Below are 15,328 nucleotides of genomic sequence, written 5' to 3'. Positions count from 1 at the left end.
GCTCAGTCCGATAAGCATCTGGCTCTTGATCTTGTGATCAAGAGTTCAAGCCCTGTGTTGGGTTCTGCCCTGGGTGTGGAGCCTACTTAAAAAGAATGTCATTAATAAAACTGTAAAAATAGTTTTATTAAACCTTGATTCTTGAGTACACGTTTTTCTGAATATTCTATGACAAAACAGTTCTAAAGCACTTCTGTTCTATACTAAGGATGCTTGTCTTAAAGAAAAACACTTGCATGATTCTGAAATAATTTCCTTTTCTCATGGAGTATCTTGAAAAAATCGCTGACACCAATTTTGTTAATTCACCAACACGAAGAACACCAACTATGTGAATCTGAATTCAGACCTGGGTATTGGGCAGACATCATTTTTTTTTTTTTTTTTGAAAATGAACACAGTAATCCTTTTACTTTGAGGAAAACTTGTAAGTATTTGTTGAAAATGATTAAAATTTGAGCTTTCAATCAAAAAAAATTTTTAGAAAACCTCTATTTAACACTGGCCGTGAGAGCTTCTCAATAAAAGATTTCTGATAACACTGGTGAAGACACTACAAATGTGAATTTTTAAAATAAATGAAACACATCAACATGAACCAGTTTTTTCCAAATAGCCCCAGTTATAATGCTACAAAATTATACATGTGTAAAAGATACATTCAAAGTGCAAGACAGGCCAGAATTTTAATACAATATGGTTTCAGATTCTACATCACAGCTAACCTTTAAGAAACTACAAATTGTTATTTTGGCATAGCCAAAGAATATCCACAGTCATCTAAAAAGGTTATTAAAATATTTCTCCCTTTTCCAACTACATGTCTATATGAGGTAGGATTTTCCTCATATACTTAAATATAAAAAATACTGCAATGGATTGAATGCAGAAGCAGACACAAGAATCCTGCTCTCTTCTAGTAAACCAGCTCATTAAAAAGATTTGCAGGGGTACCTGGATGGCTCAAGTCTAGGTTAAGCATCTGCCTATGGCTCAGGTCATGAGGCCCAGGTCAGGGTCCTGGGATCAAGTCCCAAATGTCAAGCTCCAGGCTCAGCAGGGAACCTGCCTTTTAAGGACATTAAGGAGGGCATGTGATATGATGAGCACTGGGTGTTATAAGCAACTGATGAATTACTGAACTCTACATCTGAAACTAATGTACTATATATAGGTTAACTGAATTTAAATAAATACATTTTTAAAGATTTGCAAAAAGGTAAACCAATGTCACTCCTCACTAAGTTTACTTAGAAAATAAATTTTTCATTAAAAATGTTATTTATGAGCAGCCCAGGTGGTCAGCAGTTTGGCGCTGCCTTCGGCCCAGGGTGTAGTCCTGGAGACCCGGGATTGGGTCCCATGTCGGACTCCCTGCATGGAGCCTGCTTCTGCCTGTGTCTGTGCCTCTGTGTGTGTGTGTGTGTGTCTCATGAGTAAATAAATAAAATCTTTTTTTAAAAATGTTATTTATGTTAATGCCTAATGGGCTTATTAATGTTTTCTGTGATTTATTTTAGCAAAAAAGAGCACGCAAGCAGGGGGAGGGGCAGAGAATCCCCAAGCAGACTCTCCACTAAGTGCAGAACCCAATGCAGGGCTCAATCCCAGGACCCTGAGATGATGTCCTGAGCTGAAATCGAGTTAGATGCTCAACTGAGTAAGCCACTCAAGGGCCCCCTTATTAGTGTTATTTTTTACTAAATTAACATTTTAAGTCTTAATTTTAACTTCTACCATGATTAACATCAATAGAAACAACTCAAAAACTCTTTAGGGTCCTGGAACTAAGAAATTTGAGAACCACTTTCATAAATATATCCTGAAATATATTCACAGATGAAAATGATGTCTAGGCTTTGCTTAAAAGTAATCAGGAGCTGGTGGCAGTAGGGAGATAAATGCAGTTAAGTCAGTCTGGCCACTGATAATTACCTGATGTGGAGTGAGAGGCACATGGGGGTTTCATTATACCATTACCTCTATTTTGGTAGGTGTTTGATATTCTTCATTAAAAAAGGTTAATTAATAATAACAATGATGGTGATGCAGCTCTCTTACCGAGATCTACCCTCCATGGGCTGTCTATTAAGGATCTGAATAGGTCCCCTGGCACGAGAATGAATCTTATCATCCACCATATGCTTCAAACGCTGGTAATATGTGGGACCAATAAAAATCTGTGACGTGATTTTTCGACCAGTGAAACCATTGTACAGGACCTGAAAGAGATTTTGAAGTACAGACTTAAAAATATTAAAAATACATGCATAGACCATATGATTTCATTTATATGAAAACTGAAAGCAGAGAGAATGTTTACCTTGGGGCTCGGATGGGAGTAGTAAATGGAAGGATACAGGAGGGGGCATCCAGGCCTAAAAGAGTTCTAATTTTTGAGATCTGGGTGCCAGTCACACAGATGTGTTCATCAAGCTATACATTTATGATTTGTGCACATATTTAAAGCATTGTCATACTTCAGTAAGAATTGATTTTTTAAAAATGAAACTAGACATATACGACAAAGGATATAACTACTAATATAAGAGCAAACATACCTCATTTCCTCTGAGATGGTAGCCATAATCAGATAACAGATTAGAAATCTTCTGCACGTTAACAGCATCATTAAATGGAGTGGCATCACCAATTTCACCCTTGTTAGCTGATACCTTTTTTTTAAAAAAAAGTAGTCTTTAAAAGCTGGGTCCTTCTGTATTCCCTTAGAAGTCTTTATCAATAAAAATATATTCAGTTAAAAAATCCTTTCTATACAGGGAAGATTTTGAATTTAAAAATCTATGTTATGGAAAGCTGTAATATTATGTTTCATTTTATTAATATCTTAAATGAAATATTTATAACAAACTAATTTACTGAAAAAAATTAAACTTGGGCAGCCTCGGTGGTTTAGCGGTTTAGACCTGCTTTCCGCCCAGGGCATGATCCTGGAGACCCGGGATTGAGTCCCACGTCAGGCTCCCTGCATGGAGCCTGCTTCTCCATCTGCCTGTTTCTTTTTTCTCTCTCTCTCTCTCTCTCTCTCTCTCTCTCTCCCCCTCCGTCTCTGTGTGTCTCTAATAAAAAAAAAATCTTTAAAAAAAAATTTTAACTCAATTATAAGCCTTCAAAAAGGGAAGCTATCCATGAAACCAGATACAAAAAGAATGAGACTCCCAACTGTTTCCTATGGCTCAAAGAAAGTGACATTTTAATGCCCTCAAACCAAGTCACCTATGTGTTAGGCTATATCCATTCTACCGGAACAAGATACTTAAAAATGGAAAACCTACTGAAAGATGCATGAATATAGCTAATAATACAGCTATACAATTATTAAGTTCACACTGAACTAACCACCAATGAATTAACCCCTCATCTACAGAAAAGAACCAGTCAAAAGATAATAATAGATGTATGTAGAGATTGGATGTAGTAAATTTAATAAAAATTCTGACTTAGCCAAAACCTCACAAATTTTTGCTGGGGGAAGAAACACACAATCATAACCAACTTACAAATTAAAAGCAGGAAAAAGAAAAAAAATTAAAAGCAGGAAAGTGGGACGCCTGGGTGGCTCAGCAGTTGAGTGCCCGCTTTAGGCTCAGGGCACGATCCTGGGATCCTGGACTGAGTCCCGCAACAGGCTCCCTGTGGGGAGCCTGTTTCTTTCTCCCTCTGCCTATGTCTCTGCCTCTCTCTCTGTGTCTTTCATGAATAAATAAATAAATCTTTACAAAATGTATGAATAAATAAAAGCAGGAAAGTAAGTATCATACAATCTTTTTTCCAAAAAAGAACCCTGACTCAAATATGAGAGAATCACCTATCATCATTTTGGAAGAAACATCAGTTTGGAACATATATTTTTAAAGAATATTTCTTACCTTCCCTTGAAGACATTCAATCAAGTGACCAATAGTCATGCGAGAGGGAATGGCATGGGGATTTATGATGATATCAGGGGTGATACCCTCACAGGTAAAAGGCATGTCCTAGGAAGAAATTTTTTAAAGGAGACAAACGTAACTCTCTTAACTATGAAACTGAAATGGATCCTCCCCTTTCTGAAGTTTCCTATGTCCTCAATTCTGTTCAACATGCTCTATTCATTTACTTACTCAAAATTAAAAAGTCAAGCCTCTATCATCTTTGCACTTTTAAGTTAAAGCAAATTTTGATTCTGTAAAATGTTAAACTGTGGGTTAAGGTGAGGGAAATAAGAGATACCTACCTCTTGTCTGTACTGAATACCACAAGTACCCTTTTGACCATGTCGACTAGCAAATTTGTCTCCAATCTGTGGAATTCTAACAGAGCGGACCTGAATTCATACAAAAATAGGTTAATTAACTTAAGTCAAACTGGTTTACTTTTTATAAAAAGCAGTATGAAAAAGCTATACTCACCCTTATTTTACAAAATTTATATCCTTCCTGGTTGAGAGTTACCATAACCTGATCCACAATGCCAGTCTCACTAGTTCTAAGAAATGTGCTACAGTCTCTCTTGGTATAGCGCCTATTAGTGCCCTCTAATTCATCTTCATTTTCAGGCAAGGTGACTGTTTTGCCTATAATAACATCATCTCCTGATACACGGACTCCAGGAGCTATCAAACCATCATCATCCAGCTTGTCATAAATGGCATGCCTCATACCTATGAGGAAACAGACACAGAATTTTCTGAAATGGTACTACTATATAAAGTATTTAAAATGTCACATAACCCGGGGCACCCGGGTGGTTCAGTCTGGTTAAGTGCCTTTGGCTCAGGTCATGACATCAGGGTCCTGGGATTGAGCCCTATGATGGACTCCCTGCATGGTAGGGAATCTGCTTCTCCTCCTCTCCCTGCCCTCCCCCCCCCAAACTTGTGGTCTCTCATTCTAATAAATAAATAAAATCTTAAAAAAAAAAAAAAGTCGCATAATCCCCCCCAAAAGATTAAAACCAAATCCTGAATCAGTTCCAAGTCAGAGAGAAGTTCATAGGAATCTTTAACACCATGAGCTATGTGTAATAATAATACAATGCTCTTACTCCAAATCCTACAAACTATTCTGAATTCTAAAAAAGTACTGGACTAACACTGGAAAATCAAAATGTCTATGACTTTGGATAAGGGTGTTGCCATCTTCTGATCTCAGAGGGCCTGGGTTGTGCAGTCGGTTAAGCATCTGACTCTTGGTTTCAGCTCAGTTCTGATCTCAGAGTAGTGAGATCAAGCCCTGCATCCTGCTCTGCCACTGGGAGTCTGCTTGGCTTTCTCTCTCCTTCTTCTGCCCCTCCCTCCTACACTCACACTCTCTCATTGAAATAATCTTAAAAAAAAGAAAGAAAAGAAAAAGAATATGCTCTCTACACACATCCTCTCAAAGAAATTTTGAATTTCATCTTACATAATCTTAACTCCACTGGACATCAATTCACTACTACATAGAACCACCCACAATGGCTCTATTTCTATAGGATAACAGAAAGATGACTTAAAAAACAAGACACATTTTACTTCACACAATACCATTAGAGGTCAAAACTGTAGCAGATACATACATTTCCCTGGGACAGCCCATCCATCCCACTGCATACATAGTTTTTAAGTGTCTATGAAAATAGTAACTAGACAATAAGTTTGAGTTTTCTAAACAAAAAAAAGTGCCAGGTATCCCTTTATCTGTTAAATGTATACAAATATGGTGGCTAGACAAATATTATGGACACACTACAATGTGGAGAGGGAAGGGAGTTCCCATGCAAATACATAAATTGAGTGAAAAGTTCACAGTACAGGAGTACTGTATCCCATGAAATTATATGACCTCTGTGATGTTCTAAAACCCTCTTCGGGGATCCCTGGGTGGCGCAGCGGGTTAGTGCCTGCCTTTGGCCCAGGGCGCGATCCTGGAGACCCGGGATCGAATCCCACGTCGGGCTCCGGTGCATGGAGCCTGCTTCTCCCTCTGCCTGTGTCTCTGCCTCTCTCTCTCTCTCTCTCTGTGTGACTATCATAAATAAATAAAAAAATAAAAAAATAAGAAAAAAAATAATAAATAAATAAAACCCTCTTCGATGCAGATCTACCAGGATGGAAGGATCTTAACAAGCCAACTCCTATGTGTAAAGACTTTTGGCAAACACACATATTTTCTTATATATCAGCTCTAAAAATAGTGGAGGGGGGCAAGGGGGAGGTACTAATTAGGAAAAACATGGTGAGTTAACTTTAAATTCCATTATTTTAAATGTCAGTATCACTTACCCTGGCATGTTTCGCGAGTTGGCTTCTCAAAAACTTCTTCTTGATCAAATCCTTTCTTAGATTCCTGTTCTTTATATGATCGATAGAAGACAGACCTAAAAATGCATGGTTGTAAAGGTAACTTCTATTTTCCTTTTATAATAGAGGTTAGAATATACCAATCATTTTTACTTTGATATTTGGGAGACAATTTAACCATGAATCTAAAATAAGAGTTAACTGTATCAAGAGTCAAAGTTAAGTCTTAAATGGTATTATATGCGCCACACACGTAGCATTTGATCTGTATCTTAACACAGCTGGATTATATGTGAGAACAGGAAGGACCTAAGGTCACAACTGCAACCTCCTACCTAAAAGAAGAATCCCTTCCCTAATAACCCCCAGAGAAGGTCATTCAGGATCTGCTCCAATATCTCTGGTGAGAAGTTTATGATATTAAGGTATCATGCCCACTCTCTGGTCCTAGTTCTATCCTGACACTATGCAGAAAAAAAATCCATCTTCTCAATCTCTAGTTTTTAACCAATCTTCATATGCCAGTATCTGGGATTGTCAATAAAATAACTAAAGCATAAGAATAATAAAGACTGAAAAAATACTATAATTTTAATAGTTATTTGTGGGTCCTAAGATTAATAGGTTTATTTCTTTAGACATTTCTGTATTATAATTGCAAACATGTATTTGCTTACCAAAAAAGAGTAGAGGGTGGCGACCTCAAAATATTAGCATTTGAAAATCCTGAGACACAGGAAATAGTGTCATTCCTTCAGTCATTCATGACCATGAACCAACTGGGCCTGTTTTCTGGAGCAGGGCATTGATTTCGCCACACTGAACTCTATACAGCTATCTATACAACAGTATGTACTGGCCAGTATGTACACATAGCTTCATGAATGGAGGCAAAAGAGTAAATATCGTAACAGAAAAACTTCTCTGCTGTCAGATCATTTTTTCTTCTAGCCTGACTTTCAAAACCACCAAAAAGTTTGGATACATACAAGCCAAATCTATTTTTTTAAAAACTTTTTTTGATTAAAGTATTAATTTTTGCACTGTATCTGTGTTTTGACAACTGTTGTAAATAGCTGACCTGAAAAAGCCTCTGTCTACAGCTGAACGATTCATGATAACAGAGTCTTCTTGGTTATATCCAGTGTATGATGCAATGGCCACAATGGAGTTGATACCTGTAGTGCATGTAAGAGCATACATTAAAGCCTCATCCGGGAAACAAAGAAAAACTTTCTTTTATTTATTTTTAAAAAGTTAAAAATTCCTTAAATTTTTTATTCCTGGTACCACTACTGCAATTGACAGGACAATATACATGATGTAATGAAAAAGACAAAGCTACAACAGCTAAAAGACCTCAGGAATATACATCTAGGGGCGCCTGGCTAGCTCAGTCAGTAGAGCAAGCAACTCTACTGGGTCAAGCCCCCATGATGGGTGCAGATTACTTAAAATTAAAAAATAAAAAAAAATAAAAAAAAAAGAGGAATGTTCGTCTAATTGACACTACATCGCATTAAGCAATAGCTGCATGTTTTGAAAACTGTGGCTATAACCATCCTGAACAAGAAATGTTTTCTATTTAAGCTCTGGTAACTTTACTGACTATGGATCATCATTTCTCCTACGGCAGACTTTTACAGACGAATATTTCAAAGTAACCTGCAGCTTTCCTGACCAACTCACTCTCTCTCCTGCTAAGAACTGTAACCCTTTTCTTCTGAGTTCTTTTAGAATCTTCTGCTATCATATCCACCACTTCCACCACCAGATCCATAACCACCACCATAGGGACTACCCAAGTTTCTTCACCAAAACTGCACCCCTTCACAGGTCCATAATTTAATTGCTGTTGTCCACTCTAATTTCCAAAATCACTAGGTTCCCACCACCAGCATAGTTACATCCTCCAAAATTTCCTCCTTCACTGTAACCCCTGTATCTTCCACCACCACACCATAGCTTCCTCTACTGTTACAATCAAGACCACCACTATCATTGCCACCACCCTCTACAACTACCTCTGCTGCCAATACCTCCACCACCACAGCCTCCTCTTCCACCTAAGTTTCTTCTGTGATCCATAAAGTAGCCAGATCCACCTCTACAACTTCTTTGTGATCCAGCAGACTGCATTTCTTGCTTAGAAAGGGCCTTTTTCACTTCACAATTATGCCCATTAATAGTATGGTATTTCTGAACAGTAATTTTGTCAATTGTATCAATGATCATTCAAAGTTACAAAAGCAAATCCTTTTTTTTTTCCATCTCTTCCTGTCTTCCGTAACTTCTAGAGTTTCAATCTTGCCATATTTTTAAAAAATACTTAAGGAGGGACAGCCTGGGTGACTTAGCAGTTTAGCGCCGCCTTCAGCCCAGGGCCTGATCCTGGAGACCTGGGATCGAGTCCCACGTCGGGCTCCCTGCAAGGAGCCTGCTTCTCTCTCTGTCTGTGTCTCTGCCTCTCTCTCTGTCTCTCATGAATAAATAAATAAATAAAATCTTTAAAAAAAAAATACTTAAGGAATCTCTATACCTAACATGTGACTGGAACTCACAACCCTGAGATCAAGAGTCATACACTCCTCCAACTAAGCCAACTAGGTGCCCCTAGAGTTTTTTATTTTTTTTAAAGATTTTACTGATTTATTCATGAGAGAGAGAGAAAGAGAGGGAGAGGGAGGGGGAAGGGAGAGGGAGACAGACAGACAGACAGACAAGCAGGCAGGCAGGCAGAGGGAGAAGCAGGCTCCGTGCAGGGAGCCTGACATGGGACTTGATCCCAGGTCCCCAGGATCACGCCCTGGGCTGAAGGTGGCGCTAAACCACTGAGCCACCCGGGCTGCTCCAGAGTTTTCTTTTTTTATTTAATTTTATTTTAAAGATTTTATTTATTCATAGAGACAGAGAGAGAGAGAGGCAGAGACAGAAGGAGGCACCATGCAGAGCCCGACGTGGGACTCGATCCAGGGTCTCCAGGATCACACCCTGGGCTGCAGGTGGCGCTAAACCGCTGCACCACCAGGGCTGCCCCAGAGTTTTGTTTTTAATTTGAATTCATTTTTAACACTTTAAAAAGTAAATTTACCTAAAAACTTAGATTTTAAACTTTTCTTTAAAAATCAGATCTGGCATCACTGGGCCCATTTATACACATCACAACCATAGCTGAAGCTGAATACGGATAAGTGGAAAGGTAAACCTCTAACTCACCAACCCTGCCTAAACCTGTAGGAATTAGAGGCTGCAAGCCCTGTTTAAAAGATAACACTAAACATTTTATGCTAAATATAACCTTGACTGCTCTCTAAGGAACAATCATACTAACAAGAGGGTATTTGTTCTGAGCACCTTGATGAGTTTGTATATTTGAATTTAGATCTAAAATGCTCTCCTTGAGGAGGAAAGGACTCTGATATTCTCCAAGGAAAAACCCCAGTAGTAGCAAGGCCTTCAGAGAATCAGAAAAGTCCAATAAACCGTCACTTCTCAGGTATGCAATGAAAACTCCTCCCGAAATCTAAATGATTTGCTCTAGTAGCATTCACACTGGTCACCATCCTTTTGTGTGGACTCTTTGGGGGAACTAGAAGAATTTTTAAAAACTTCACAAATGATTAAGCAGCATAATGCAAGGAAAACACATAAAAAGCCAGCAGTAGGACATAGATCATCACATCTGTGGTACATGAAACAGGCAAGACTTCTCCAGCATGTCCTTACATTTTGGTGGAGAACCACCTATACCTATGTCCTGCACCTTTTCCCAGATGATATAGCCTATAGGTGTTCAACTGTCTTGGCCTTGTGAGGCTTTCTTGCTTTCATGTGACAATCCCTGGATCACCTGTATATACTACATCAATTGGAGCCCAGAAGATAGTCCCTTCCATCCTACCTTTATCCAATCTATCTGGGCAAGTCTGAGAGATCAGCTAAATTTAGCTAAAAACATGAACTTGGGACGCCTGGGTGGCTCAGCGGTTGAGCGTCTGCCTTCGGCTCAGGGCATAATCCCAGATCCTGGGAATGAATCCCACATCGGGCTCCCTGCATGGAGCCTGCTTCTCCTTCTGCCTGTGTCTCTGTCGCTCTCTGTGTCTCTCATGAATAAATAAATAAAATATTTTTAAAAATAATAATAATAAAAAAATAAAAACATGGAACTTAAGTATGCTTCTAATAGTTTTTTTCTTAAAAGCCCCAAATCAAGATGCAATGTAGTGAAGAGCAAAAGGCACCAGAAAGAGAGAGATGGGAGGAAAAGGTCTACGTTTGGTCAAAAAGGAAAAACAGGCCAGTTTAAATTCTGGATTTATAGTTCTTAAGTTGTTTAATTCTGGGCAAATAACTTAACCTTTTGGATCCTGTCTCCACAGTTGTAAAACAGAGATAATATAACTACCACTATCTCTAATCATTTGACATTTATTCCTCCTTTACTATCTGCCAGGCACTAAGCCATCAGTTTTAAATGGATTTAACCATTTAATCATCACAAAAGCTTCATGAGGCAGGTACTATTAATCTCATTTTGCAGGTGAAAAAAATTTCAAAATGTTTTTATGATGTTTAGAAATAACATGTAAAAAACCTTTGAACGGTGTTTCAAATTCAATGCTCAATAAATATTAGTAACTTTGACAAAAATATCTGTGAGCTATGGGGTGCTTGGGTGGTTTAGTCATTGAGTAGCCACTCTTGATTTCAACTCAGGTCATAACCTCAGGGTCCTGGGATCAAGTCCTGAGTCTGGCTCAAAACTCAGGGGAAGTCAGCTTCAGGATTCTCTCTCTCTCTCCCCTTCTTGCTCTCTCTCTGCCCCTCCCCCTACTCACTTGCTCTCTCTCTCTCTCTAAATAAAGCTGTGCAATCCTTGCACACACTCTAAGATGAAATTCTGTCACAAGCATCTTTGCTCCCAGAAGATGTCAACTAAGGTAATAGTATACTATTACCTTGATAGTGTATGATACCCCTACAAGAATGATACTCATCAAGAAGACATTCCTTAAGATAACTTGATTAGCCCGAATCCGTCAGTCAGGGCTCAGAATTTGGCCAATGCAGCTGGCATGTTAGACAAAGCCAGGGCCAATAATTCAGCCAGGAGGTCAAGAGATTGGTTATATCAATAGAATGAGCAAATAAATAAATACACTGAAGTCAGCAGGAGCCAGATTTCTCCTTATCAGAAAATGGAGTTCTAAAATAAACACTCTCGTTTTGGACTGGGATGGAAGATGCTTGTGTGAACCTGTGTTACTTAACATACAGAATCATAAAAATAGACAAAGTTATGGGAGCAGTATATGCATATGCATTTTTCTACGTATTAGCTGAGGAACCCAGAAACAATGATATTCTAATAGCAAAAAGCACACTTAACACCCACATTCTGGTTTCCACATATTATTCCTTCACTGAAAGAAACTGATGAGTCCAGGTTTAGAGAAAGCACAAAATACAATGAAGTGCATAAAGAAAGATAAGGGACCTATCAGGAGTCAACTTCAAGTTGTTCCCACTGCAAAGTCTGGAACAATTTTAGCATCAAAATGGAAGGAATGATGGAATCAGAAAATCACCATTTGACAACAATCATGCTACACACTAATGGCTGAAAATTTGACAAGGAACAGAATATTTACATCATCTCAAAGTATCTCTTCCCAAAACACAACTTAGTACAAAATACTTTTAATTAACAGAAAGTGGAGAAATCTGGCAGACATCATCTTAATCACATGAATAGTTAAAAGTCACTATTGGTACATATAGACAGCATGTGCCTCCTGATATGATGCAATAAGAATACAGTATTACTTCTTTGCTGGTCCTGCCAAAAATTCATACTAACCCTAACCTGCATACAATCATGGGGAAACAACAGCCAAAGCCAAACTGAGAAGACAAAGTATAACTTTGCCTGAACGCTTCAAAAACGTCAAGGTCATGAGACAAGGAAAAACTAAAGAACTGTTCCACACTGAGGAAACTAAGGAAACATGCAACTAAATGCAATGCACAATCCTGGATTAGAGCCTAGACCCGTGAAGGACAGTATCTAGAATGGCAAAATGAACTAGGGACTGACTGCTCACTAGATGGGTATCCATGTTAAACTCCTGATTTTGACTGTGGTACTATTGAGAAGATCTTTGTTTTTAGGAAACATTCACTGAAGAATTAAAAAGTGATGTGGCTTCATGTCTACAACTTACTCTCCAATGATTCAGGAAGAGAAAGGGAAAGAATAAGACAAATGTGGTAAGATATGAACTAGGAAACTAGATGAAGAGTATACAGAAGTTCTTTGTACTGGTCTCACAACTTTTCTATCAGTTTGAAATTATCTCCAAAAACAGTTTTTAGAATAAACAATGTGATTAAAGCTTGAAGCAAAAACAGAACTGAAAAGTATGTGTAGTCCCTACCAGCCATGACTTCACCACTTCAAACCAGTTACCAAAAGAACATTTTATTTCAAATCTAACTTTTTACCTGTATTTCTTTTCTTCTCTAGTCATAAACTATTATCTAAATATTGAAGAAAAACACAACAGTGCAAGCATCCCCCAAAGATAGGAGCACACTGTAGAAAAACCTAACAGATTGTGTTTTCCTAGTCAAGAGTAACCCCTTGTGGAGGACTTTGAAAATAAACCATTCTAACCTGTGAGAATTTACTATCAAAATGTTAGATTTTCTAGTGTAGTTAATTTAAGGCCACCATTTACAAAGCAAAATTCTATATCACATTATATAGATAATGTTACAAATAAATAACATTACCCACAGTTAAAGCCAAAATCCTATTAATAGTAAGGTAAGAAGACAATTATGCCAAAGAAACTTTGCTGCCTTGATTAATATTCAACACTCCCCTACCCTTTAGACGTCTCTGCACCATCTTACCTGTTGTCCAGTCTCCCTCTTACAAATCTGTAAACTCCTGATTCTCCTATCAGTTACATCTCAAATCTGTTCTCCTAAATTCTTTTCCTGGTGACTAAAGTTCGGTCTCTGGCTTTATTCACACTTTGTTTTTTTTTTTTTTTTTTTTTTTTTTTTTTTTAATTTTTATTTATTTATGATAATCACAGAGAGAGAGAGAGAGAGAGAGAGAGAGAGAGGCAGAGACATAGGCAGAGGGAGAAGCAGGCTCCATGCACTGGGAGCCTGATGTGGGATTCGATCCCGGGTCTCCAGGATCGCGCCCTGGGCCAAAGGCAGGCGCCAAACCGCTGCGCCACCCAGGGATCCCTTTATTCACACTTTGAAATTCCCCTCAGTAATTTCATGGTAATCTAGAATTATCACTAATATATCAAAAACCTCACAGCTCTAAATTTGACCTTCTTCCAAATCACATTTGCAACTATTAGAAAATCTTTTCTCGGGACACCTGGGTGGCTCAGCAGTTGAGCATCTCTGCCTTTGGCTTGGGGTGTGATCCCAGTCCCAGGATCAAGTCCCACAGGGGCTCCCTGAGAGGAGCCTGCTTCTCCCTGTCTGTGCCTCTGCTTCTCTCTGTCTCTCATGAATAAATAAAATCTTTAAAAAAAAAAATTCTTTTCTGTTATGGCAACAACTCAAAACCAACATGCTGAAAACTGAACTTATTATTATTTTACCTCTAAAACATCCTCCTTCTGTATTCCCAGTCTTATTAATAGTACCCCTCTCTTCTTGATCACCCAAGCCACAAGTAGCAACGTATTTCCAATTCCTATCTTCTCCCCCTTCATCACTCCACAACCAATTAATCAAGTCCATCATGGGTATTCCAATAGGCACTCACCTACTCTTCATTTCTTAAAGACCTTACACATTCTGAGACCACTGAAAAAGCCTCTAAATTATCTCCTCCAATACCATTCCTGACTGTAATCTGTATCAACTATCAGAATGATATTCCTAAAATAAATTTCTAATTGTATTACCGCCTTGCTCCAAAAGGCCGGATGAGTGTCCTTCTCAAAATTCATTCTGTTCTCTCCACATTGTGAGACCAAGGTTCATTCCTGTGCACTTATACTCCAGTCATACTAGAGTGCCAGGACTACTACTAACTTTTCCCATATCTCATACATTCATGTATATCTAAGCCCTTCCTCAACCCATCTCTCAAATTCAAATACTCTTTCATCAACTTTACATTAGTCTAAAATGCCACCACTCTTGTGAAACTGGCTCTAGATTTCCAATAGGATTCAATCATTTCCTGTACCTCACCCTAACACTTACCACATATCTATCTCTTTATTATTTGTGTTGTTTCCCACATTATAATTCTGAGAGAAGAGATGCTGTGTCATATGTATTTTATTAACCCTCCCAAGCACCCAGAAGTGCCTTAAGCATGACAGGATCTTAAAAACTAAAGAGCAAAACTGAACATACCTGCTGGAAGCTCTCTAAATCGTAGATATTCCATTGACCGTGTAGTCACAAGCGGTTTTTGAGGATAATACAGAACATGGGCCAGTGTATCCATACGAACGTGGAAGTTGGTGATATAAACTCCCATAGCCTGCTTACCCATAGCAGACTGATATGTGTTTCTAGGGGACTAAAGGTAGAAATGAAAAGCAGAATCAATGAAAATTTAATTGCTTCTGGGGCACCTGGATGGGTCAGTTAGTTAAGTGTCTGCCTTTGGCTCAGGTCATGATCCCAGGGTTCTGGGATGAAGACTTGCATGAGGCTCCCTGCTCCTCGGGGGGCCTGCTTCTCCCTCTCCCTTTGCCTGCTGCTCCTCATGCTTGTGCTCTCTTTTCTCTTTCTCTCAAATAAATAATCTTTTTTTTTTTTTTTAATTTACTTCTGAAGGAACAAACTTTACAGGGTGCTATGTAAATCAGTAATATGGTTGATAAAAGTTATGTTTTCTCAAAGATAAGTGATAAGCATTTGGAATAATCAACTATGGCTTCTAATCCAACTATGGCTTCAGCGAAAAAAGAAAATAAGTATATTAAATGCAGATTCTCTAGGAGTTCACAGTCCTTTCATCAACATGCTTTTCTTTAGGAAAAA

General features: G+C 38.4%; 1 protein-coding gene across 1 annotated transcript in view; it reads right to left on the bottom strand.

The window, feature by feature from the left end:
• The window catches only part of POLR2B (RNA polymerase II subunit B), a 47,089-nt gene that overhangs the window by 2,569 nt on the left and 29,192 nt on the right, over positions 1-15,328 (bottom strand). The window contains exons 16-23 of the mRNA XM_077848141.1: positions 14,693-14,861; positions 7,365-7,461; positions 6,266-6,360; positions 4,413-4,663; positions 4,238-4,327; positions 3,891-3,998; positions 2,562-2,675; positions 2,062-2,222 (exon numbers count right to left, since the gene is read on the bottom strand). Coding sequence (XP_077704267.1) covers positions 2,062-2,222; positions 2,562-2,675; positions 3,891-3,998; positions 4,238-4,327; positions 4,413-4,663; positions 6,266-6,360; positions 7,365-7,461; positions 14,693-14,861 — 1,085 coding nt within the window. The remainder of the gene's footprint in view (positions 1-2,061; positions 2,223-2,561; positions 2,676-3,890; positions 3,999-4,237; positions 4,328-4,412; positions 4,664-6,265; positions 6,361-7,364; positions 7,462-14,692; positions 14,862-15,328) is intronic.

Source organism: Canis aureus, chromosome 14 (assembly GCF_053574225.1).
Source record: "Canis aureus isolate CA01 chromosome 14, VMU_Caureus_v.1.0, whole genome shotgun sequence".
Lineage (NCBI taxonomy): Eukaryota > Metazoa > Chordata > Mammalia > Carnivora > Canidae > Canis > Canis aureus.
The sequence above is the reverse complement of the archived record's forward strand: the minus strand, read 5'-3'. Positions and strand labels throughout refer to the sequence as shown.